The following is a 27,307-nucleotide window of genomic DNA, read 5'->3' on the forward strand; positions in this document are numbered from 1 at the left end:
AAAAAGAGGAAGACCCCCAATAAGATGGATCAGCCAGGTGGCATCATTGATGGACTCAAGTGTGGCAGCGGTAGTGAGGTTGGCCCAGGATCGGACACTGTTTCGTTCTGCTGTGCATGGGGTCGCTATGAGTCGGTTCCGACTCGATGGCACCTGACAACAACAACAACAACACTATCAGAGCTCCTTTTGTTGTTGTTGTGAGGTGCCGTATAGAGGCTCTGACCCATAGCGACCCTGTATAGGGTTTCTGAGGAGCAGCTGGTGGGCTTGAACTGCCAACGTTGCAGTTCAAACGGCTTTGCAGTCTGACGCATTAATCCACAGCACCACACCAGGACTCCAGAGCTCTTTTAAGAGAGATGCAAATCAAAACAACAATGAGATACCATCTCACACCAGCAATAACAGCAAAGATAAAAAAAAGTAGAGGACAATAAATGCTGGCGGGGATGTGGAGAGACTGGGATGCTCCTGCATTGCTGGTGGGACTGCAAAATGGCCCAACCTCTCTGGAAAGCAATATGGCGTTTCCTCAGAAGGTTGGAAATAGAAATACCTATGATTCAGCTATCCCTCTACTTGGTATTTACCCAGGACACATGAGCCATAACACGAGTAGATACATACACACCAATGTTCATAGCAGCACTATTTATAATAGCAAAAAGATGGAGACAGCCTAAGTGCCCATGAACTGAAGAATGGATAAACAAACTGTGGGTCATGCACACAATGGAATATTATGCTACCCTGAAGAACAAGCTGTAAGCTATCACATAACATGGATGAACCTTGACGACGTTATGCTGAGTGAAATTAGTCAGTCACAAAAAGAGAAATACTTCATAGGACCACTACTGTAAAAGACTAAGGGAAAGAACCCAGAGTAAAGCAGGGGAGAAGGAGGGGGGAATTCTTTGCTGGTTACCAGAATGCGGGGAGTGGGGTGAGGGAAGGAGGGGAAGGTGGAACACAGGGTTGGGAATAGACACAGGATAGTTTGGGTGCTGGGGAGGGAGGCAATGCCCAAGAAGGGGGAGGGGAAGGAAAAATAAGGCTGATGGGTAAACAATTAGACAGGTTTGCATGGGATAAGTGGGACAGAGGTAACTAACGATGTATACACAACCTTGGAACAACAGGGCTCTAGGAAACAGTGATTGTGACATGGTTAGAATGGGGAAAGGGGGGGAATAATGTTAAGATGCTTGGTTGTCTTTTGAAAAAGAACAAAAAAGCAAATTGCTAAGGCAACTTCCTTAGGATCAGCTGTTTAAACCCAGACCTATTCCTGGCAAGGCTTTTATCTGTGCTTCAGGGAGGAGAAATGGCAGCCTCTCCGGGGTACTGACTGGAAGTAGAGAGAATTGGGACGCAAAAATTAGGAAAGAGAAGTGGAAGAGTCACCTGTGAGCACGAGGTAGACTTTCAGAGTTTCTTGTTCGCCCCTCCCCACAACGCTTTTCATAGACTTTTTTTTTTTTTTTTTTTTAAGGAAAATCACAGATAGCCCTATAGAAACTGAACTATATGCATGTATTCTCCTTTACACCTGCTATCCCTAAAATAGCTTGATTATGGAATGGCTAGCTATTTTCTTTATTACTGTTAATCTTGATTGAAAAGAGAGATAGTAGACTAAATGTAACCTTTTGTGGCTATGCTGTTGCTGTTAAGTGTTGTCGATTCGGTTTCAACCCATAGCGACCCTCTAGAGGGTTTCCAAGGCGTGACTAATGAGCTTGAACCACCAACTTTGTAGTTCAAACCGACTGTGCAGTCTAGCGCATTAATCCACAGCGCCACACCAGGATGCCTATAACTGACCCTAAATAAATGTGATTTAATGTGTAAAAAAAAAAAAGTAAGGATGGCCAAGGGAGAAGAGCACAAGCAGGGTGTGGGACCTGATCCAGAGAAGCAGCGACTCCAAAGACGGAGGCAGAGATGAGGACATGGAGAGAGGGAGCAGCAGAGGACTGAGGACTCCGGACTCATGGAAAGAGAAGGACTGGGTACTGACGGCCAGGAGACAAGCTTACAGAATGTGCTCTTTGGTTGTTTAAATTATTATATATTCCTGAGTGTTTCTGTGTAGACCACCCAACACACACCAAAAAAAAAAAAAAAAAAAAAAAAAACCAGGGAATGGAAGCAAATACTGTTGAGTGGTGATGATGCACAGAGGAGATTGTAATCATTGCAATGAAATGATGAGTGCAATGCCAATGTTAGACCATGTAAACTATCACTCAATTCACAATAAAAACTTAAAAACAAAGCAAAAACAAAAACCCCAGAAATGGACAATACACTGAAAGGAGAAAGGAGCAGAACTGAAGAGATAGAAGCCAGAACCAGTGAGCTGGATGACAAATCTCTCAATATTGCTAAGATAGAAGAGCAAGCAGAAAAAAAGGATAAAAAAATCTGAAGAGAGTCTAAGATTCATGCTGGATAACATGAAGAGGAATAAATTAAGGATTATTGGCATTCCGGAACAGGAAGAATCACTGAAGTCCACAGAGGAGACAGTTGAAGAGATTCCGGAAGAAAATTTTCCTAACATCTTGAAGAATGAGAAGATAAGCATTCAAGAAGCTGAACGAACCCCAGGAAGGATAGACTCTAATAGAAAAGTACCAAGACATATAATCAAGCTCTCCAAAATCAAAGACAAGGAGAGAATCCTAAAAGCAGCCTGGGAAAAGAGAAGTGTTACCTACAAAGGCAAGCAAATCAGACTAAGCTCTGACTTCTCAGAAGAAACCATGCAGGCAAGAAGGCAATGGGGAGACATATATAAAACCCTAAAAGAAAAAAACTGCCAACCGAGAATTATTTTATCCAGCAAAACTGTCAATCAAATGTGATGGTGCAATCAAAGCATTCCAGGATAAACAGAAGCGGAGAGATTTTGTCAAAACCAATCCAGCACTTCATAACATCCTAAAGGGAGTTCTTTGGGCTGGAAACCAAAAGTACTGGGATACTGTTTATAAACAGACCCTCAGAATCCCCTCACCTTCTGTAGGTATCTGTCTAAGTCTGTAGCTATGCTCCCTTTTCAATCCTCATCCAGTCATGTTCGAGCCTCCTCTCTCATTTTCTTGATTCAAGTGTTGTCAAATCTTGTAAGTTTTTCTACAAACCATACTTAGTTCTCCAGACCCACTTAATGTTTGATTTCTCTCTCATAAATATCTGCCTTTCTTTCATGCCCCTCCCTTCTACTTTCTTTGGGTTTAATTTGCATTTTTTAAAAAAAATATGCAACATCCTCAAGCATTCAATGACAAGTACTGGAGTTATTTAAAAGTCCATTTCTAAATTAGGTTGTCTTCATATGTTTCAGAATTTTTTTGCTATTGGTTCCTGGAGTGCTGGTGTGGTGCTGTGGTTTAACGGGCTAGACTGCAAGGTCAGTAGTTCAAGCTCACCAGCTGCTCCTCAGAAACCCTATACGGAGTCACCATGAGTCAGACCCGGCTCAGCGACTGAACACCACCACCACCACTGGGTCCCAGCTTAAGTGCATTACATGCGATTTCAATCCTTTGCAGTGTTTTGAGATAGCACTTTCATTAATATTCCCAATGCCTGAAATTCTGCAATTACTGAGACGGTGCTCTACATCCGTTCACTAGGCAATGTGTACGTCTGCATACTTCATTTGTATTGACCTGTCAGTTTGCAGTGACGACTCACAGACACATTGAAATTGACCATCTTGCTGATCTGTAGCTTTTTTGCAGTTACGCTGCTTTCCTTTATGTATTCTGAGGCCATGGTCATTACACTATTCACCATTATAAAACGGCCTTCTTAGCTGAAACTCCCAGCTGTGCCACGGGAGAAAGATGAGGCTTTCTGCTCCTGTAAACATTTACAGCCTCGGAAACCCGATACAGGGTCGCTGTGAGTCAGAACCGACTCCACGGCACTTAACAACAACAACAATGGCTTACATGGCTTTTTGCCTTAAAGTCAATTCTGTTGTTCAAAATGAGTTTGGCTAGACAGAAATGTCCTGTGTCTGCAATCTAGCAGCCACTGGCCACGTGTGGCTACGGAGCACTCAGACAACAGTTAGTGCAATCAATGTACTGAATTGAAAATGTCGTTAAATTACAAGTTTCGTAGCCACACATTCGCTGCACCTGTGCCTGGACTCCCCAGGCTAGGACCACTTCTGCTGAGCTGGCAGGTGAGGCCCCAGGTGGCCTGAGTGAACAGGAGGGCTCTAGGACTCTGGCCGGCCGGTTTCTCCAGCCCACTCCAGGCTTTTCAGGCTGGCACTGGCTGTCAGCAACTCTCAGTTCAGGAGCGGTTCCTCCGGAAGCAGTCTTTTCCTCTAGCTATTTCTAAGACATTTCTCTTTACCTTTGTTTTCTTAAGTTTTACTATGCAAAAAGCCTGTGTGTGTTTAGTTTTATCATTTAGGATTCATGAATCTCTGATCTGGTAATTTTCTGTAATTCTGAAAATTCCTCAGTCATTGTCCCTTCATATATTGTTTCTGGCCCACTCTCTCTCCCTCCTGCTGGAACCTGCTTAAAAGAACACACGTTTTCTTCTATCCTACACATCTCCTAGCCTCATGGATTTTCACCTACTCTCTCTCTACTCATTCTAGATGATTTCTTCAGGTCTCTGTTGCAGCTCACTAATTCTCTCTTCAGCTGTGGCTGTGACATAAACAATGCATTTTTCATTTTAGTTATAGTTCGCATTTCTTGAGCTTTCATTTGGGCTTTAAAATTTCTGCTCTAGAGCTGAGAGTGAAGCATCCAGCTGATATGAAGTGAAGGGAGAGGCACAAGAACGCCCAAACTTGCAGACAGTACCCATTTGACCTAGGCTTGGTAATCAGAACTCGACTAGAGGAAGATCAAAACAAAACAAAACAATTTTTGATAAAGAAAACGAGGGTAAATTGCTACAATTTGATGAACCTGACCTATACTCATGGAGGTAGTAACTCTAAATACCAACAGAGAGGGAAAGAGTCTTCACATCAAGTATCAATACTATCCCCTCTGTACACAGGGTAGATAGGGATGGACAACTTAAGATGCTTTTATGATGTTTAAAATGTCTTTCCAGCATTTCTGGATGTTTTCAGTGGGAAGATTAGTCTGAATACCCTAGTCACAGAAATAAAAAAAATCCCACGTATTGTTTGTGGAGACGACATTCAAAAGACAATAAACCAATGTGTTCCATAGCCAGCCTCCCAGCTGGGCTGGGGACACTCCTGGAGCTAAGACAACCCCATCCTTAGTGGAACAGGAACATGCATGGGAAAGGAAGCTGACCACTCAGCCCAACAGTGATACTTGAGCAGAGCCCAGAAGGGAGCCCTTCCTTCCCAGGAACCACGATTTCTTCAGACTAGACAACTGGGTTTGTGTCTACATACAGTACAGCCATGTAAATAGCATGCACGTGCACGTGATGCACATGGAAACTAACACACGATGGGGCTGCAAGGCTTGGGGAAACCCATACACTAGTCAACCAAAAGAATGGTAGTCCCTTTCCGACAGTATAGGGACTGTTCTCATTGTGTTCATTACAGGGACAGTGTCAGTTCTCTGACGGTAGTCTCCAGTGATCCTCAGCTGCCCAGCTGCCAGCTTGAAGCAGGGGTGACCAACACTCTTGCCTGCCCTGGCCAGTGGGGCTGTGGGAACGGGCACAGATAAAGCACACCACACTTGCGAGCCCTGTGCAGCTGCACTAACTGGGCACAGGCCCACAGAGGCTGGAGTGGCTGGGGGTGGGGGGCTGGTTTTGCTCTGTATACATTCCCCAGCGGGCCCAGGGAGAAGCCTTATGCCAACCTTGTCTGAGAACCTGTGGAGGGACACGCGGCTGGCCAGCACACCTGCCCTGCTGGTTGGGAATCCAGCAGCACATGGGGCTCATTTCTCAAGAGCAAGATGAGAAAGAGGGCAGGGCAAAACCACAGTCTGCAGTGCTAAGCTCAATCAGCTTTGGGGTAAATTCAGCTCTGCTAGCATCCAATCAAATGTCTACTGTGCTATTTTCATGGAAGGATTAGCATGGCGAGATCTGTGTTTGAAGGAGATTTAGTCCTCAACCAGAAATATAAAGAATGGAAGGTGATTCTCCCTCCGTAACTTACCCCACCTGGAAAAACAACAGCACTGCTAAGAAACCAGACCATTTAAGACGGTTAAAGTGCTCAAAGAGATCAAAGCTTAAACATTCACCAAATCTTTAAACAGAGGCAGTAAATCTTGATTCTCTAACCTTACGTGTCTCTGAATGGAATTCATGCCGACACATTGTTCTCATTTCACTCACAGGATATTTGAGGGTGGAAAATGCTGGAAACACCTATCTTTTACAAAATGCAGGCTACAACCTGCCCCTGGGGTTCGTCAGGGTCCAATCTGGGCCGCTCTGCAGTGGACTCACCTTCCTCTTCAGCACGCTGAGCTTCTCCACTACACCGTCCAGAAGGCTGACCACTGAGTCCACAGCAGGACAGCTGCTCAAGGTCTTCTCCAGCTCGGCCACTACCATGGTGACGTGGCTGGTTTCGCGGTCGATGTTTTTCTGAGCAGCTCGGAAGCGTTTATTCAGTGTTTCGTAGGGCACCTGGGGAAGAAATCAGAGGCAGCTATGAGTCCCCCCATGCTACAGTCCCCATCACAGCACCTGGGACATGATGCTAACGACAACAACAAAGCTGACCTTGGTCTGGCATACCACTGCAGGACAGGGACCCCAACAAACAAAGCCAATCAACAGTCACGCTCAGCACAGACCACCCGCACCAATCTCAAGTCGCCACCAGAGGGCGCGTGGAAGTCCAGTTCTCCTTTAGCTGCACTCACGATTCATGACTCAGGGTGGCCTTGCCTGACTTGACAAACCCTGGAGTCTCCAGGAAAGGCACAATGCCTCTAACCGGTGACTGGCAGCAGATACAAACTTCTGTTCTCCCAGGCCAAGGGCAAACACACTGCCCAGAGCCTTTGGGCTGTGTACAATGTAATCATGTAAGGAACTGGGGAGTGTGGGAATTCTCTGTTGCATCTTTACAATTCTTCAGTCTGAAATTGTTCCAAAGTGAAAATGTAAATCAAAAGCAAGCAAACAACAAGGCCACACTCACAAATATATATATACTTCTGCACTAATGGAAAGGTCTGTGGTTTAAACCCACCTACTCACTCCTGGGAAAAACATGTGGCTGTTTGCTTCAGAAAAGATGAGTCTTGGAAACCCACTGGGCCAGTCCTGTAGGTAACTGTGAGTCAGAATCCATGGATGGCAATGATGATTTACTGACTCCCAGAAAAAGATGCCAGAAGCGATCAGAGCCCAGGAGCCACTTCCTCCTAACTGTGTGCTCCCTTTCATAGTCTGACGTGTAAGTCCCAGGGCAGGTGCTCTGAGGACTGGGCTGCTATCTAGATGGCCATCACATGGTAATCACCACACTGGGCGCCTGTGGCAGCCTGGTGCCAGATTTACACTCACCAGTGAGGCTCTCCATGGGCTAGGATGGACAGACCGCCATGCCAGACAAAGGGCAGAGCAGGGAGTCCTGGCTCCACCAGTACTCACTTCAGTGCCCGAGGAGCTGTCACCTCCAGGGTGAAAGCCAGACCAGGACATCATGCACACCAGCCATGGAGAAGGGCCTCTTTTACAATTCCCACTTCATAAAACAGAAGAAAATGAAGCACCCAGTTCAGAAAAGTGAACAGAAATTCATCTTAACACACACGATATGCACACTCCAGACTTTCCACTTATTGTCTATTATGCATAATGAAGTTAGGAACATTACATACAAGGCTTTATGTGGACATCTGCTTTCACTTCTCTACAGCATACACCCAGAACAGAATCCCTGGTCAAGGGGCCATTCACTTTAACTTTCTGAGAATCCACCTAAATGTCTTCCCAAGCATGCGCTATCTCACGCTCCTACCAGAAGTGGTGGTGTTGATGTTAAGTACCGTGGAGTCGGTTCCAACTCATAGCGACCCTGCACAGGGTTTCTGAGGCTGTAAATATCTATGGGAGCAGAAAGCCTCATCCTTCTCCCACGGATAGCTGATAGTTTCAAACTGCCGGCCTTGAGATTAGCAGTTCGTAACCACTTCCCTAGGAGTCAAACTCTCCATATCCATGCCAACACTTCTTACTGCTGATCTTCTTGATTCCAGCCATTCAAATGGCTGTGAAGTGGTATCTTATTGTGGCTTTGACTTGTACTTTCCTAAGGAGCTCTGGTAGCGTAGTGGTTACGAATCGGGCTGCGAACCTTAAGGTCAGTGGTTCGAAACTACCAGCTGCTCCGCGGGAGAAAGATGAGGCTTTCTACTCCCGTAAAGATTTACACCCTCGGAAACCCTGTACAGGGTCGCTATGGGTCGGGACTGACTCGATGGCACATAACAACAACAACAACAAGGACACGTAGTGGTTACAAATCGGGCTGCGAACCGCAAGGTCAGCAGTTTGAAACTACCAGCTGTTCTGCGGGATAAAGATAAGGCTTTCTGCTCCCGTAAAGATTTACAGCCTAGGAAACCCTGTGCAGGGTCTCTATGAGTCGAAGCCGACTCCACGGCACATGACAACAACAACAAAGGAAGAATGTAGCTTCAGGGATCTGGGGCTCTTACTCCTCTCAAAGCACTAAAATTAGCACCTGCCCTTGGACTCAGAAGCTCTGGTAGCACAGTGGTTACAAGTCAGGCTGCTAACCTTAAGGTCTGCTGTTCGAAACTACCAGCCATTCCATGGGCGAAAGATGAGGCTTTCTGCTCCCGTAAAGACTTATGGAAACCCTATGCAGGGTCACTGTGAGTTGGAATCAACTCCACGGCAAACCACCACCACACCACCAAGCACGAAAGTCAAGGTGCTCTGGAAGCATAGTGGATCACGAGCTGGGCTGTTAATCAGAAAGGTCAGCAGTTCGAATCTACCAGCCTCTCCAGAGGACACAGATGAGCCTTCCTGCTTCTATAAAGACTTACAGCCTCAGAAATACTACACAGGGACGTATGAGCCAAAACCAAATCCAAAGCACACGATCACCACCAAGACTAACGTCAGTTTGTCATACTGGGGTAGTTTGTGTGTTGCTGGAAGCTATGACACCAGTATTTTATAGGTTTCAGTGTAAGGTCTAGACTAAGAAGGCATGAAAGGAGCAGAGGCAGACTACTTCTGAATGGTTACCTAATGAAAAGCTTATGAACAGCAAAGGAACATTGTCAGACATAATGCAGGAAGATAAAAACATTGGAATAGCAGCAGTACATTGTCAGACATAGTGCTGGAAGATGAGTCCCTCAGGTTGGAAGGTACTCAAAATACAACTAGGGTAAAGCTGTCTCATCAAAGAGAAGCTGACCATGATGACATAAATGGAGTAAAGCTTGCACGACCTTCATTTGCTGATGGAGCACAACTCACAATGAGGAGAAACAGCCTCAACCATCCATCACTAAACAGAACATGGAACACACAAACTACAATCTAGCAAAGTTGGAAGTTGTCAAAAATGAAATAGAACAACAACAACCAAATCAATCAATATACCGGAAATTGATGAGGTGAAATGGACTGGTATAAGCCATTTTGAATGAGACAATTATATTGTTTACTATGACAGGAACAACAAATTGAAAAACAGTGTACATGCATTGTTATGAAGAACATTTCAAGAGCTATCTTGCAGTACAATGTTGTCTGTGCTAGGATAATATCCATATGCCTACAAGGAACACCAGTTAATACCACAATTATTCAAACTTATGCACCTACCACAAAGACAGTGATGGTGAGTTTGAAGAATTCTACGAACTTCTTCAGTCTGAAATTGATCAAACATTCAATCAAGATGTATTGATCATTACTGGCAACTGGAATGCAGAGGTTGGAAACAAACAGGAAGGATCCGTAGTTGGAAAACATGGCCTTGGTGATAGAAATGATGCCGGAAATTGCATGACAGAATTTTGCATGACCAATGACTTCTTCATTGCAAATACCTTTCTTAATCACTATAAAAGACAGCTATACACATGGACCTCTTCAGGTGGAATACAGAGCTATCAAACTGACTACATCTGTGGAAGAGTTGGTGGAAAAGTTCCAGAGCATCAGCCAGAACAGAGACAGGGGCAGCCTATGGAGCACATGCAAGTTCAGGCTGAAGCTGAAGAAAACTGAAACAAGTCTACAAAGGCCAAAATATGATCCATCTCAAGAATACATGTGATGCATTAGACACTAAAGACTGAAGACAGGAAGAAACGTGGGATGACATCAAGAACATCATACAGGACAAAAGCGAAAGGTCATTAAAAAGACAGGAAAGAAAGAAAAGACCAAAATGGATGTCAGAAGAGACTCTAAAACTTGCTCTCTAATGAGGAGATGCTAAAACGCCAATGGGAGAAATGAGGAGCTATAAGAGTTGAACAAATAATTTCAGAGGTCAGCAGCTCAAGAAGATAAAGTCAAGAATCATGAAGCTATGTGCAAAGACCTGGAGTTTGAAAACAAGAAAGGGAAGAACATACTCAGCATTTCTCAAGCTGAAAGAACTGAAGAAAAACATTAAAGACTTGTAAGGATTCCACGGGCAAAATGGGAGTGCAGGTGCAGTGGCTCCACAAGATATAAGCACTGGACTGCAAACCGCAAGGTCCTTGGTTCGAGCTCATTGACCACTCTGTGGGAGAAAAATGACGCTTTCTGCTCTCTTGAAGATATGTTGCTGTTAAGTGCCATCGAGGCAGTGTTCAACCCATAGCGACACTGTATAGGGTTTCCAAGGAGCAGCTGGTAAGCTTGAACCACCAACCTTGCAGTTCAAACTGACTTTGCAGTCTGGCACAGTAGCCCACAGTGCCACAACAGGACCCGGAAATCCTATACAGAGTCGCTGACAGTCAGAATCGACAACAACAACAGGCAAAATATTAAATAATGTAGAAAGTACCAAAAGAAGATGGTAGGACTATACAGAGTCACTGCACCAAAAATAAATGGTTGATGGTCAAGTAAAATATTGCTGAAGATAATTTTTAAAATGGTGCAACGGTCTACAGACAGAGGGCTGCAGAAATTCCAGTTGGCTTCGGAAGAGAACATGGAACTAGGGATATCGTTCATGTCCGACGGATCCTGGCTGAAAACAGAGACTACCAGAAAGATGTTTACTTCACTATGTAAAGGGCTTCAACTGAGTGGATCAAAACAAGATACACATAACACTGCAAAGAATGGGTATTCCAGAACACTGGATTGTGCTCATGAAGAACCTGTATCTAGATCAAGAGGCAGTTGATAAGACCAGAACAAGGGGATATGGAATGGTTTAAAATCAGTAAAGGCTTGTACCAGGGTTGCATCATTTGACCATACTTACTCAGTCTGCACAGTGAGCTATTAAGTCAAGGAGCTGAATTCTATGAAAAAGGTGGCATCAGGATCAGAGGAAGAGTCATTAAATATTTGTGATATGCAGAGAATACAACCCTGCTTGCTGGAAGTGAAACACTTACTGATGAAAATCCAAGACAACAGCTTTCAGTATGGATTGCTACTCAGTGTAAAGAAAACAAAAATCCTCACCACTGGACTAATAACTAACATGATGAGAAAATGAGAAAAGATTGAAGTTAACAGATTTCATTTTACTCGGATCCACAATCAACACTAATGGAAGCAGCAATTAAGATACCACACGACACACTTTACTAGGGAAATATGCTGAAAAAGACCTCTTAAAAAAGTGCTCAAAAGCAAAGATGTCAACTTGACAAGTGAAGTGCACTTGACCCAAGCCATGCTACTTTCAACTGCCTCATATGCATGTGAAAGTTGGAAAATGAACAAGGAAAGCTGTAAAAGAAATTGATGCAGCTGCGTTATGGTGCTGGAGAAGAATACTGAAAGTACCATGGACTGCCAGGAACCAAAGCTGTGCTGGAAGAAGTACAGTCAGAATGCTCTTTAGAAGCCAAGACGGAACGACTTCATGTCTCATACTTTGAGCATAGTATCAGGAGGGCCCCACCACTCATCTGTAAGTTTGTTATGCTATGGTGGCTTGTGTGTTGCTGTGATTCTGGAAGCCATGCCACCGGTATTTTAATTATCACCAGGGACACTCATGGTGGAAAGGTTCCAGCTGAGCTTCCATACTAAGACAAGGTGCACTGATAATTACTGGCGACTGGAATGCAAAGGTTGGAAACAAAGAGGAAGGATCAGTAGATGGAAAATATGGCCTTGGTGATAGAAATAATGCTAGAGATGGCATGACAGAATTTTGGAAGACCAATGATTTCTGTTGCAAGTATGTTTATTAAACTACGTAAAGACGACAATACACATGGACTTCTCCAGATGGAATACAGAGATACCATGCAAGTTAAGGTTGAAGTGAAAGAAAATAAAAACAAGTCCACAAGAGCCAAAATATGAACTTGAACATATCCTACCTGAATTTAGAGATCACTTCAAGAACAGATTTGATGCACTTAGGCATTAATGACTAAAAACCAGAGGAGTTGTGGGATGACATCTCTCCAGTGCAGAGATGCTAAAGCAAATGGAAGAAATGAGGAGGTACAAGAGCTGAACAGAAAATTTCAAAGGTCAGCTCGAGAAGACAAAGTCAAATATTATAATGAAATGTGCAAAGATCTGGAGTTAGAAAACCAAAAGGGAAGAACACGCTGAGCGTCAGCATTTTTCGAGCTGATGGAACTGAAGAAAAAATCCAAGCCTTGATTTGCAATGTTGAAGGATTCCTGGCGTGGTGCTGTGGGTTAATGTGCTGGACTGTAAAGTTGGTTTGAACTGCAAGGTCAGCGGCTCAAGCTCACCAGCCACTCCTCAAAAACCCTATACAGAGTCGCTGCAGGTTGGAAACCACCTGACGGCACTTAACAACAACAGGCAAAATACTGAATGATGCAGAAAGCAGCAAAAGAAGATGGAAGGAAAACACAGAGTCACTGTATCAAAAGGAGATGGTTCAAGTTCAAATTTAAGAGGTAGCATATGATAAAGAGACAATGGTAGTGAAGGAAGACGTTTAATGTGCACTGAAGGTACTGGCAAAGAACAAGGCTCTGGAAATTGATGGAATATACATTGAAATCTTTCAACAAACTGATGCAACACCAGAGGCACTCATTCATCTATGCCAAGAAATTTGGAAGAGATCCATATTTGTGTCCATTCCAAAGAAAGGTGATTCAACGGAATGCAAAAATCATTGGAAAATATCATTAAGACAGAATACAAATAAAATTTTGCTATAATGAAAAAATGGCTGCAAAAGTACATTGACAGAGAATGTCCAGAAGTTCAAGCTGGATTCAGAAGAGGACGTGGAATGAGGGATATCATTGCATTGGATAGATCTTGGATGAAAGCAGAGAATACCAGAAACATGTTTACCTGTGTGTTAATGACTATGCAAAGGCTTTCAATTGTGTGGCTCATGACAAAGCTATGGGCAACACTGTGGAGAATGAGTATTCTAGAACACTTAATTGTGCTCATACGCATGTGAAAGTTAGATAGTGAATAAGGAAGACCTTAGAAGAATTGATGCATTTGAGCTATGGTGTTGAATGAGACTATTGAAAGTACCACGGACTGCCAAAAGAACAAACCAATCTGTGTTGGAAGTACAGCTGGAATGCTCTGTAGAAGCCAAGATGGCCAGACTTCATCTCTCCTATTTCAGTCATATTATCAGGAAGGATTGTTGGGAGGGGCTGAACCGAAGGTCTCAGACTTGGGGGCAGTTTAACCAGCGGATTGCAACTAAACAGTTGTGGTCCAGAAAACTGGGCCACTCCCAGGTCAGGCTGCCCCCTGAGGAACTTGCAAAGCCTGCCTCAGAGAACAAGGAATTTGCAGTCTGTCCTTGTACGTAGCCATGGCCTTCAGTTTAGTCTGCAAAAACATCTTGCTACCCTATCTCTGTTTCCCTAGCAACTACATTCTTCTGATAAAATCCCACTTACTGGTTACATCTATACACCAAAAGTTTTTGCAATCTTTTCCCTGTCCCCAGCTCTCTCCTTAGATTTGTGTATATAATAAACATGCTGAACGCAGGACGATATCACAGTAGCTCCATCACAGTGCTGTGCTCACCTGGTCCCAACTATTCTAGTCTCATTTTGTGCCTTGTGTCTTTCTTTTTTTCTTATCTCCCGTCACCCTTACTTGGGTTTAATCTCTCCGTGCGGGTCATGGAGTGGCTAGGGATTTGTCGGATGTGGCTAGGGATCAGTCCCTGGAGAAGGACATCATGCTTGGTATAGTGGAGGGTCATCAAAGAAGAGGAATATCTACAGGGAGATGGATTGCCGCAGTACTAGCTGCAATGGGCTCAAGTATGGCAATGATTGTGAGGTTGGCACAGGACCAGACAGTGTTTTGTGCTGCTATGCAAAGGGTTACTACAAGTTGGAACTGACTCTACAGCACCTTTTCATGGGTTTATTGGTCATCTGGGTATCTTCTTTGGAGAAAAAATGTTTCAAATCCTTTACTCGTTTTTTAATTGGGTTGTCTTTTTATTGTTGAGTTGTGAAAATAAGAATTTTTTAAAAAATATATTTTGAATGCAAGAATGGTGGTGGTGGTTTAGGTAAATGATTTGGAAATATTTTCTCCATGTCCTGTGGGTTCTTTACTTTCTTGACATTGCCTGTTAGTTTTTCCTTATACATTTAACTCTTGATCCACGGTGAATTTTCTATGGTGTGAGGTCGGAGTCTGAGTTCATTCACGTGCATGTGGACATCCAGTTTCTCAGCATCTGTTGAGACTGTAGTTTATTCCCCATTTGTCTCGATATTCTTGGTGAAAATTGACTGCCATAAATATATTTCTGGGATCTCAATTCTATTTCATTTTTTTGTTATGTTTAGAGAATATGAAAGTACCACAGTGTAGCTTTGTAGTAAGTTTTAGAGTTCCAAAGTATGAATTCTTTATCTCCGTTCTTTTTCGGTATTCTTAGGGCTCTTCTGGTCTCTTTAATTTCCATATGGATTTTAGGGTCAACATGTCAGTTACCACAAGAAAAGCAGCTGGGATTTTGATAAGGATTGTGCTAATCTGTAGATCAATTTGGGGAGTACTGCTAGGCCTTAGTCCTAAGTACTTTATTTTTTTTGATATTCTTGTAAATGAAATTGATTTTTTAAATTCCTCCTTTGAATTGTTCTAGTGTTAATTTTTGTATATTGATCTTGTTTCCAACTACTTTGCTCAACTAGTTAATTACTCTAACAGTTTTTATTTCCCTTCCTCATTCCTTAGAATTTTTTATATTCAAGATGGTATCATTTACAGAGCTGTATTTCTTCCTTTTACAATATGTATGCCTTACATTCTCTTGTCTGACTACCCTGGCTAGACCCTCCACTGCCCTACTGACAAGAAGTGGCGAGAGCAAACATCCATTCTGATCTTAGTCCTGGCAAAGGGGGCAAGCTTTCAATCTCACAGACATTCTCTATCAAACTGAGGAAGCACCCTCCCCCCAACTTTTTATTGTGAATTGAGTGAAAGCTTACAGAGCAGATCATCACTTTGACATCCAACAGATCATATACTTGCTTCATTTTGGGGTTGCAATCCCCTCCATGTACCAACAGTTAACAGCATTGACCTCGAGTCACTTATCGATTGCATCCCTCCTCATGGCTCCTGCTACCTTCATCTTTCGTCTGCTAGCCTCCCTCTTGTTGTGTATTACCTGCCCTGTCACCCATGTTATCCACATATGTCCACACTCTAGACTGTAAACTTTCCAGCCCCCACCCTGTAACTTCCATAGATTGTTTCTTTTATCAAGAAAACCTTTTTTTTTAAAAAAAAAGACAAAAAAATTAGTCTCATACAATATTTGTCCTTTTGTGACTGACGAACTTCACTCAGCATAAAGGCCTCCAGGTTCAGCCATGTTGTGAGGTGTTTCACCGATTCATCATTACTCTTCAGTGTTTTGTAGTATTCCATTGTGTGTATGCACAGCTTGTTTAGCCATTCTTCTGCACAGTGGTATTTAGGCTATCTCCATCTTATTGATATCTCTTGTAGACAACATATTGAAAGCTCTTGTTTTCTTATCCATTCTACTCTCTATGTTCCCCCCAACCCCCATTCTGCAACTAAGCACACTCATGAAGGTTTGTAGGCCTTTGCAGGCTGACAGCCCCACTCCCATTTTGATCGCCAATGTCTACATTTGTTGTCCCTGCCAGCCCAGTACATGGAGGAAACAAGGTTGGTCCTTGATATGAAGCATCCTTCCATTCAGGTTGGAATTTTGAGTCACTACATTCATAGGCAAAAGTCTGGTTTGTCAAATGGTAGCAATTTGCACTTGTTCTCAGTTATCAAACATATTCATCTTCCTTGGTTTGAGTTCTGGTCAATTATCCAACCAAGCTAGGTCAAATGGGTACTAGCTGTTAATTCTGGGAACTCAAACACCCCTCTCTGCACTTCATGGCAGCCGGCTGCTTCACTCTCAGCCGTTGCCCCCAGGGGCCGGCTCAGTGCCCCATGGGCTCAGGCCTTCACACATCTTCCTAACTGCAGAGCAGCCAGCCCTTCCTCTTCTCTAGGTCAATGGGTGCCAATGGAACATGGCCAAACTCAACCCAGGTCTTCTTGGCTCCATTTCCCCCACTTCCACTCACAAGCAGACCAGAATGGTCACCTAGTGCACTGAGAAGGCACCATTATTCCTAGTTTGTTGAGTGTTTTTATCATGCAAGGGTTGGATTTTATCAAGTGCTTTTTCTGTGTCTATTGAGAATACTGTGTTTTGGTCCTTTATTCTGTCAGGATGGTGTGTCACACTGATTGGTTTTCACATGGTGAATCAACCTTGCATTCCTGGGATACAGCTTACTTATCCATGGCACCTGGGCTGAGCAGGACTAGCAGTCCACTTCCCACTACACTCTGCAATGGTATGTATCCCAGCATCTGGGGTGCACCGTGCCACAATACTGCAAATCGTGGTGCTTCATGCTCTCACAGCGGACTGCTCAGTGCAGCTTGGGGCTCAAACTCCCACATTAAGTAAGCTCCTTGAAAGCTGCCATGGTTCTGGCCAATTTCTAAGGGGATCAGAGGGGCCACGTTCTGCTGTCACTGATGCCTCTTGTACGTGGCATCATCAGTTTCACCCTCTGGTTACCTGCAAAATCTTCTTATGCCACTGGCCCATTTGAAAAAGGGAAGGAAAAGTAAAATAGGAACATGAGCTACAAATCCAAGTCAGCTGTACACACCCCTGGAAGCAAGCCGGTGACGGGGAATGTCAGGACCCTGCCTCCACTGTCCCTTGTCAGGACCCTGCCTCCACTGTCCCTTGGGACAGCTCACAGACAGACACAGCACACAAGTAGGGTGGTCAGAGAAGGTCTCCTGACGGTGAGACCCGAGGAAGGAGCCGTCCACGTACCAAAGGGAAGGGCTTCTGGGCTAAGGCTGTAGCAGGAGGGCATCTCTTAGCTAAGGAGAAAGCCCCAGCGGAGGGGGCAGGAGCTTGGCCTTTAGCCCAAGGGAGCCAGGAAGAATGGCATGGTCTGGTGGCTGGGTAAGGACAGGTTAGGAGGTTCCTGATGCTTCTGGTCAAGCAGTGACAATGGTGAAGGTGACAAGTGATCAGACTCTAGAAAGATTCTGAAACTGGAGCCCGGAGTACACGCAGATGGGTTCTCTGTAAGCTGTGAGAACAGAGGGTCAAGGCTGGCTCTCAGGTTGTGAGGTAAGCAGAGGAGGAAGCCCTTATTGAAAAGGGGAAGACCAGGGAGAGGCGGATTAAGATTCAAAGGTCAAACAGAGACCCAAGTGAAGATGGTTTATAAGCTACTGGAGGGACGAGTCCATGGACCCTGACCCATCCACCCACTAAGTGGAAAGAGAGAGACAGTTGTGGAAGGGGGCAGCCATGTTGCCAGTGCACCAGATCCTACCTGGGGTCAGCTACTGGGGACTGGGAGCCAGGCCTGCACTTGGCCTTTGGCTGGAACAGAGGTGGTGGTGTGTGGCTCACTGAGGGCCGCCATTTCTCAGGCAAGAATGGCCCACGGGGAGAGGGACGGGGGCAATGCCAGGGTGTGTGGGTGAAAGGAACTAGAGACAGAGGAATCTCAGTGGACCAGCCACACCCAAACTGGTGCTGGTACATGTATGCACCAAGGGGACCAAGTGAGGCAAAGCTCAAGAGGGCATTTTCCCAGCGCTGAGGGGAAATCCATTTGGCCAAAATCTACTTATAGTGCCTGCTACTTGCCAAGCACTCATGTAGGTCCTGGGATAGGATAGTGGACAAAACACATGCCTGGGGAGTACACTGTACTGGGGGTGCGGGGGGTATGGTGGACTGGGGGTCACGCTGTATGGGGGGGTATGGTGGACAGTGGATAGGATGAGGGGTACATTGTACCCTGGGGGAGTCCCAGAGGAAATACTACAGATAGAAGCAGGATGCTGTGAGGAGGTGACGGTGTGAAGGAGGAAAGCTCCAAGCGGCCCCTTCCTGCTTCCCTCAGGGCTAGAAGGGTGGTGCCTAAGCATCCACTGTGCACTAGGCAGAAATCCTGGGATGAATAGGAGAAGCAGGTGCTACGAATGCCTACCAGGGTTTTGGCCCAACTTAGTGGCATAGGTGTGGCGCTGTGGGCTAATGTGTTACACGGCAAAGTTGTTTGAACTTCTAGGTCGGTGGTTCCAAGTTCACCAGCTGCTCCTTGGAAACGTTATACAGGGTCGCTATGGGTCGGAATCAACTCGAAGGTAGTTCACAGCAGTGGCACAGGACGAGGTCATCTACTATGCTAGGCTGTTGTGGGAGTGGTGGTGGATAAGGTAGGTCTGGGGCAGTTAGGACCGAGGGCAGGCATCGGTTTCGCCCATGTCTCAGTGCCATCTCTCGGCCTCAGCCAGCTTCATACAGGCGTTCAGGAAGGCAGACAAGCGGAGTCACTGTCTTGCAGGCAAATACCAAGGGGTGAGTGGCACTGGGCTGTTCACTGACAGGTTGGTGGCTTGAAGCCACCTACAGGTAGCTCTGGAGAAAGCCTGGGAGTCTGGTTGCACACTAACGGGAATGAGCCAGTCAAAATGGAAAAAGGGAAGATGCGGGAGACAAGCCAGCAGCAGAGTTACAGGCACGAAGGGGCTTAATGCGGAGCAGAGGCTGGACTTGGGCAGGGGCGAGGGGACTGGGGATGGGCACAAAGCGGTCAAGGGCAGAGAGGCAGCGAGGTCCTCAACTGAGAGGGACACCCTGGACCAGAGATGACCAGGGAGACAGGGTCGGGGCAAGCCGCCAGCACAGTGGTGCACATTCCCCATTCAGCCACATCCAGCAAAATAGCCCACGTGAGGACACACAAATTGTTCTTTTTCTTAGAAAAGCTCCAACACAAAGCAGCGCCAAATTACTTTTGTTGCATCAATCTGCCCTCACTGGCAACAATGGAACCAACCCTTGTTGTTAACTGCTATCTAGTCCCTCCCACTCACGGTGACCTGTACACGGTTCCCAAGGAGCAGCAGGTGGGTTTGAACTGCTGTCCCTGAGGTTCAAACCAACTTTGCAGTGCAGTGCTTATCCTACAGCACCATACTAGGACTCTAAGTCACAACCCCTTCTTACGACAAATTCTCCATCAGAATCATCCTCACTCGTTGCACCTGCATAGTCAAAGCAATGAACACTGTGGGTCTCTTCTTGCACTAAAATGAGAAGAATGACGTACGAAGAGTTCAACTTGAAGACTTACTTAGAAGCTGAGACAAACGTAGGAAGGACACACCTTCTCCAGAGTCAATGTGCACCTGAAAGTGATCAGCACTCACCCACAGCTCTGTAACGAGAGGGTCAGCACCAACTCCCTCCCATCCCCTCAGCCACACCTCCGGACGTTTACACTTTGGACAGACTGGCTGTCCTCCTCTTTTTCCTGGTGTCGGCTTGTCTCCTGCAGATCATCACGCCCACAGTTGGCATCACTGGCCTTGGCACTCACCAGTTTGATGGTTATAAGCTCTGCAGGGCCTAAGAACACACCCAGCCACGCCACCCCAATGGAGCCATTTGTCTGCTGGTGACAGGGTTTGCCAAGACCTTGGTGCCTTCCACGTAGCTTTGCCAACCCCAAATCTCACTTCCTTGACCCCCAGCCAAAGTCACCAAGTTCATCCCTTGAAGCCATCGTCACCCCACCCCTCCCCCCACATCAGTGCTGACCTCTAGAACTTCCAGAACATCCTAACGTACCTGAAATGCTTCTGTCTCACTGTGGAACGCACCGCACTCACAGTACTTACTTGTCTTTTGTCTCATGCCGTGTCCCTGACAGACTGACAAAGACAGGCTCTCAAATTGGGGATAGAGCTCCCAGGGAGAGGTGGCGTGGGGGTCTGGGTGTCTAGCAGCTACACCCCTGGTCAAGATGCCTGCCTGTTCCCCAGCTGTGGGGATGACGGGAGAAGGGGGGCCAAGCTCAACTATTGTGGTTACTACAGACCCCTGAAGTTAAGGCCCGAGACTGGTTCTTTCTACCTCTAGCTTGGTCCAACCATTAGAGAACTCCCCAGGGCCATCAAATTGCTTCTGGCTCATAGGGACCCTCCCTCCAGGGCAGAGGAGAGCTGCTCCCTAGGGTGCCTGAGGCTTTCCTCTGTAGAGTGGCTGGTGGATTTGAACAGCTGACCTTGCTGTTAGCAGTTCACTGCTCAACCCACTACATCACCAGGGCTCCTTAGAAATCATGAGCTAGACCTCTCTTTCCCTGATTTGATTTTTTTTTTTTTTGAATGTGTAAGCAGACCAAGCATCCATCTCAGGCTTCTCACAGTCTCCCCCACCCTAAAGGCCAAGGCAGACCTTGTCACAATGCAGGACAGTACACTAGGAGGACAAAGAGACAATCCCATGCTGGTGTTAGCGAGAAGAACGAAAGGTCCCTGAGGGCACAAGGGACAGGCCAAGGCCCTTCAGAAAAACCAGAGACTCCAAGCATGTTTTGGAGTGTGGGGGCATTCTCAAAGGTAGGACTGTGGGGGCATTCTACGCTAGACCCCACACAGTTCTGAGCCTGGGCAGAGGGAGAGAAAGATTATCAAGTGGCATAGGCAAGGGATTGGCTCTACTTTGCAAATGAAAACAGAACAAAACAAATACAAGCAAATGTACAAGAAGCTAGCCTAGCTAGCCTAATGCTACCCATCCAGGGCACAGCTACCCACGCCCGACCGGACACAGTGCTTGTCTGACTCAGAAACCCACATGCTTCATGGTTAGTTACTGGATTCCTCTGACTTGACAACACGTGGATCCCCAAAACACAGCCACAGGCCAGGTTTGGAAAACTGCACTAAAGGTGAAGCATTAGGTGTGTATGTGGACCCCAAACTTTCTACTACAAGAGCAAACCCAGACTTAGAAATGACAGGGCAATACTTGTTTATAACAAGATCCGAGTCAGCAGATTGTTGTCAAATTGAAGAGAAAATTTAAGTATTACTGGTGAGAATTCAGACACTTGAGAACAGGTCTCTGGGGGTTAGGAAAATCACTCCCCCTAGGCCCCCGCAGACTGTCCCCATGAGGAGGGGGAGAGAGGTGGGGATTCCACAGGGTGGAGGCAGGAGGAAGCCCTGTGGGGTGTGAAAAGGAGGGCCCTACAGAGGAGCAGGGCCTAGAGCCAGCTCCCCACCCACCCCAGCCTTCTCCTGGGTGGTGCACATTCCCAGCTGAGTTGGGGTTACGTGTAAAAAGTGATAAAGCAGGTCTAAAAGGCAACGTTAGATTGGTTATCTGGAGGGTAAACACAGAAGGCAATGAGCCCTGAGCAGGCCACCCCAATTCTCCCTTGGACTAAGCTTCAGTACTGAACACTTGGACAATTAGGAAATGGGTCGATTTCTTTTAGAATAAAAACAAAATTTTTAAAAACTAATGAATACAGGGTTTCCTGTTCAAAGCGCTGGTCTGCGTGCCCTCTGGCCCCGTAGAGACTCACCAGGCACCCACGCTGCCGTCAGAGCATTTAACTATGAGGCTTGGGCAGTCGGAGGAGAAGGGCGTGTTCTCAGGAGCTACAGACCCGCCTGCTGTTTTATGAACATACAAGTCTAGGAGAGCAGCAAAGAATCCAGGCCAGCGTTTGTCAGTGGGGGGTGATTTCCACCCCCAGTGAAAGTGTTTGGGGCGTGCTGGTTCCCCATCAATGCACCTTATGTGCAGCTACTACCCATCTGTCAGTGAAGGCTGTATACTGCTAGAACGCTGAATAGGTGTCAGCAGAACTGCCAGATGAAGAGGGGCTAGGAAGAAAGGCCTGGCTAACTACTTCTGAAAACCAGCCAATGGAAACCCTGTACATCAGAACTGTCCAATCCGCTAAGGATGATGGGATGATGCCTCATTCCCTCCACTGTGCATGGCATCGTCTCTGAGTCGGGGCTGACCTCAGGTGAGTGGAGGCCAGGGATGCTGCTGAGGTTCCTACAACACATAGGGCAGCCCCCACTGCCAGTGTTGCAATGCCACACCGGAGGAGACCAGTGCTAGTCCCTCTTGTGGAAATGGTGGCTCAGGGAGACTGAGACTTGCCTGGGGTCAGGGCGCACTAGAGGCAGCATCTCACAACCAGCCCTAACTCTCTGCTTTAGCAGGGGAAGCAAAGCCCAGGTGCCTCATCAGTTCTGAGGACGGAAGCACAGCTTGAACTCAGTTGGCTGACCTACCCAGTGGTGTGCCCATCCTATCTGGGGAACACTCGGTGGCCAGAAATGAAGATCAATCCCACCAGTGAAAATCCAATCCAGTGTAAGCTAGCTCCTGCGATTCTGGAGCAGAACGTGTCGCGGATTAAAGGCACCCCACAGCACCCTGGAGAACCCCACTCTCTTCTCTGACTTCCACACAGTGCACTCCCCATCCCCTACCTCTGCACCCCGGCAGGGCTCCTCAGATTGTGACGGGCACAGCTCTGGGGCTCTCAGCGCTCACTGCGTTCTGGCTCATGCTACATTACACCCCTACTTTCCCAGGAAAGCGTCTCCACTCTCCAGTAGGAATTAGTCTTGTGAATTCCAGGAAAATATTATTACCTGAGAAGTGAGTGATGCAGTATTGGCACAGAGAAATTTGGTAAACAGGCATTGTGATATGTGGGGGGGCGGATGGAGGGACAGGGAGAGGGGTGTTTCTAAATAATCTGGGAGGAAATGTGATGGAAGTGGGCTCTCTAATTGAAAAAATACTGCTCTTAAAGCCATTCTTAAAAAAAAAAAAAAAAAAGAACAAAGGTGTTTCTGATTTGGCAGGCCCACATGAAAGGCCACCGCACTGCTTCGTGCCTGTGGAAGTACCGGCAGGACCCTGTGCATCACTAACAACCTGGGAACAGCGACGGCAATCTACAGGAGAAACCATTTGCTGAGGCCTTCCGCCTCCCTTCCCAGGTCAATCACGGAGCCAGGAGAAGCAGTTCAGAAACCTTTCCTGCCGGGTGTTTTCCTCATTCACCAGCCAGCACCCCAGACATCCAACCATCAGTTCTGGTCTTCCCACTTCCTAGTCTGTCAGGGGGCTGAGTAAGACAAGAGCCCAGCACTTTCAAGCTCCCATACCTCTCTCCTGAGGCTGGTGGGCCAGAGAGGAGACCAGCATCAACCCAAGGAGATGTCTAGCTGGGGGCCTCCAGTAGCATGGTCCAGACCTCTCAGAGTCACAGGGTCTTCATCTCTAAAATAAGAGTGAGCCCCCAATCTCAAGGACGGAAGTAGAGAAAAGCCATACTTCTGGAAGAGTCTGGCAAACAGGCATTTAGAACATGTCAGCCACCTTTCCACTCCCTTCCTCAATCAAATTCGGTGGTATGGACCAGTACTGTTCACTACTAGTTAAGGTAAGAGGACAAACGGATGCTCCACTTAGCTGTGTAAAGTTGTCCCGCGCACAGTCTGCCCTGAGCAGTGGGAATGGCTCTAATACTCTTTTGAGTGAGTGCCAGGCACCGTGCCATGCATGGGTATGCACTCGTTTTACCCCAGGTGGGGTTACTACCTACACTTGATGCAGGTAAACCATCACAGAGCAGCTAAAGCAAGCTGTGAACAAAAGAGGGCACGTCTCAAACCTCAGCAGACCAGCTCAAGAGCCTATCCTCCACAATCCTTTCCTAAATGAACTTGGGGTGGGGGTAACTTCCTGCAACCTGACCACACGGCACCCACACCACCTGTCACCACTGGGGCAGATGGGGACGCTGAGGTCCACTGGGAAGAGAGAACAGCTACTTGGTCCCCAGGAGAGGAATCAGCCACGGCTCTCTTGGGAACGTTATGACCTTGATCTTTGAACCATTTCTTTCCAGGTGCTTCCTTTGATGCAATCACCATCAGATACCCTGATGAACCATGTCAGGAACAAGGTCCGGCCCCGGCTAGGGGGAACAGATTTCATCCTAATGGAATGTGGTTTGGTGAAGTGACCACCCAAGGTCACGCAACTGGCAATCGAGTGGCAAGGGCTGTATTTCAAGTTCGGTGACGCCCAGTAAAAAAGGTTCCACATTAGGTCGTTAGGGCTCTCCTTACAGATTCCCTGAGAAGCGACGACGGGAAGCCAACTCATCAACATCTTCTGACATTATGCTTCCGGGAGGGCAGCTGGACTAGACTCCATCTGCGAGTCACGTCGGGGCACTCTGGCTGGGCGCCCGCGACCCCGCACCACCGGAATCCCGCCCTCCAGACTTCCTGCCCCCCAAACTCATCAGCCTGACCAGGCCACCACGGGTGTCACTGGGGCGGCTCACGCTCCTTTGAAGCCGGACGGGGAGCCACGATCAGGCTCTGGAGGGCGAAGCGGAACGCGGGCAGACCTCTCCCCGCCCTGCCACGAAGTCTCGGCGAGTCGGCCAGGAGTGCAGACAGTCACACTGGCCACACCTGGCAGCCCGGCCCGGCGCGGGGCAGCCCCCGCCGCTCCCTAGGAAGCCCGACCCGGCCTGGGCGGACCGCGTCGCCCCTGGGAGAGCCCGGTCCGGTTCGGGAAGGCCGCGCCCCAGCCCCCGCCCGCCCGGACCCCTCCTTCCTCCCTCCTCGGGGCCGTCTCCCCTGCGGCTGGCGAGCACAGGCGGGAGGCGTAGTCCCTTCCCTTCCGCCTTCCCTCCCCACACACCCACCTTGAGGGTCGGGTACTCTTGGACCTTCAGGGTCATGGACAGCTGAGCAGCTGACTCCTGCACCGCCATCTTGAATTGGCCAAAACATTAGCGGGCGGAGGAGAAGCCGACGGGCGCGGGGTACGCTGGGTAATGACGTCCGCACCCTCCAGGCCGAGGGGGTGTGGCAGAGTGGAGGCGGGAGGACTCGTCTACACCAATCAGATTCGCCCAGCCGGAAGGGCGGTGTAAGAAAGCGCCCTCCGGCATGAGTGTCGAGGGGCGTCCAGCCGGACCAATCACCACCGGCCTCCATCTCTTCCAGCCAATCAGCCGGAAGCTCTGACAGAGCGGCTTCATTGTTGAACTATTTGGACTGGGAATGATGGTTTCCTCATCCTGGGGTCGCTCTGTCCAGCTCAGGTCTGGTTTTACGTCGGCCGCAAGGAGAGGCTGACAGTCCCTGAATGTCCCGAGGGTAGAGACGGTCGTCGGCCAGCTGAGGGGAGGCTTGGGAATGGAGTGGCAGCTGCCTGGCTCAGTGGGGGCAGTGCCACCCCTGCGGGCATCTGATGGTTTGCGGTTGCTGGCGCGGGCCGGGGACGTAAGACCCCGGAGGACAGGGAATGTGGAGTCACGGGAGACATAGGATCCTAGGGGACATGGAGTCAGGGGGGGACGTGGAGCCTGAACGGCGTAGGATCCCGGGAGACATGGAGCCCCAGAGAACATGGAACCCTGGGAGACATGGAGGCCCGGGGGACTTGACGTGTAGAATACGGTGGACTTGGAACAGAACCCTAGCGGCAACTTCCTAAAGCCATGAGACAAGGTGGTTCCAGAACAGCAGTGGCCCCTCCAGAACATCTGCAGAGCTCCTGTCGGCAGGCTGCTATCCCTTGGGCCCACATTTGCACTGGTGAACAGATGTTGGAGTCCTGATGTGCAGCGGTGGGCTTCCTGTTGGAAGAGGAAAGGCAGAGTACCTATTTCAAATGAACTCGCGGATAAATCCCCAAAGCACAAGAAGGGCTTGTTTACACTGGGGGCTCTTGCAGTTGATAACGTCTCTGTTCTTCACTCTGGTGCTAGTTCCATTTCAACCATGGTTTGGCATCAGAGTCAAATCTTTGAAATATGACCACTCCATATACATACATATGTTGTTGTTGTGTGCCGTAGAGTCGGTTCCGACTCATAGCGACCCAGTATAGGGTTTCCGAAGCTGTAAATCTTTACGGGAGCAGAAAGCCTCATCTTTCTCCCACAGAACAGCTGGTAGCTTCGAACTGCTGACCTTGCAATTCCAAGCCCGATTCGTAACCAATACGCTACCAGAGCTCCCATACACACACACACACACACACACACACACACACAGTATATATAACATAGTATATATAATATATAACATAGTATATATATATATATATAACATAGTAACACGAGTTTGTCTGCTCCTAGAAAGCCTTTTTCCCCGTATTAATCTATTTTGAAAACCTTTTTATTGTGACTTAAGTGAAGGTTTACAGACAAGATCATCAGTTTTTCCCATAACGATTTATAGTCTCAGAAATCCTATGTGGGGTTAGTATGTGTCAGAATCCTCTTGATGGCTGTGGGTTTGGTTTCTGCTTGGTTTTGTATACACAAAACTTAGCATACAATGACTTTTCAAATAAACTGCTTCTTCCATTTCTGAAAACTCTTTCCTGAAACAATTTTTTTTTTTAATTAAATTTGTTCTTAAGTACCTTGGAGTCAGTTCCGATTCATAGCAACTCCATGAACAACAGAAGAAAACACCGCCTGGTCCTGCCCTACCCTCACCTGATTTTGCCCCGTCAGACTGCTTTTTGATACCCAAACTCAGAGAACATTTCAAAGCAATGTAAACATGTCAAAAAGTGCTGTTTTAACATAGTGTAAATCAAGGAGCTCTGGTAGCGTAGTGGTTACGAATCGGGCTGCGAACCTTAAGGTCAGCGGTTTGAAACTACCAGCCGCTCCGCGGGAGAAAGATGAGGCTTTCTACTCCCGTAAAGATTTAC

General features: G+C 47.2%; 1 protein-coding gene across 3 annotated transcripts in view; it reads right to left on the reverse strand.

The window, feature by feature from the left end:
- Positions 1 to 25,375, reverse strand: part of MAEA (macrophage erythroblast attacher) — a 49,827-nt gene extending 24,452 nt beyond the window's left edge. For 2 of the 3 annotated variants that reach the window (XM_006874112.1, XM_006874111.1), the window contains exons 1-2: positions 25,278 to 25,375; positions 6,451 to 6,633 (exon numbers count right to left, since the gene is read on the reverse strand). In XM_006874112.1, coding sequence (XP_006874174.1) covers positions 6,451 to 6,633; positions 25,278 to 25,346 — 252 coding nt within the window. In that variant the 5' untranslated portion in view covers positions 25,347 to 25,375. The remainder of the gene's footprint in view (positions 1 to 6,450; positions 6,634 to 25,277) is intronic. The other variant, XM_006874113.1, reaches the window with a different exon arrangement.
- Positions 25,376 to 27,307: the final 1,932 nt, after the last annotated feature.

The sequence above is a fragment of the Chrysochloris asiatica genome, unplaced genomic scaffold, assembly GCF_000296735.1.
Source record: "Chrysochloris asiatica unplaced genomic scaffold, ChrAsi1.0 scaffold00262, whole genome shotgun sequence".
Lineage (NCBI taxonomy): Eukaryota > Metazoa > Chordata > Mammalia > Afrosoricida > Chrysochloridae > Chrysochloris > Chrysochloris asiatica.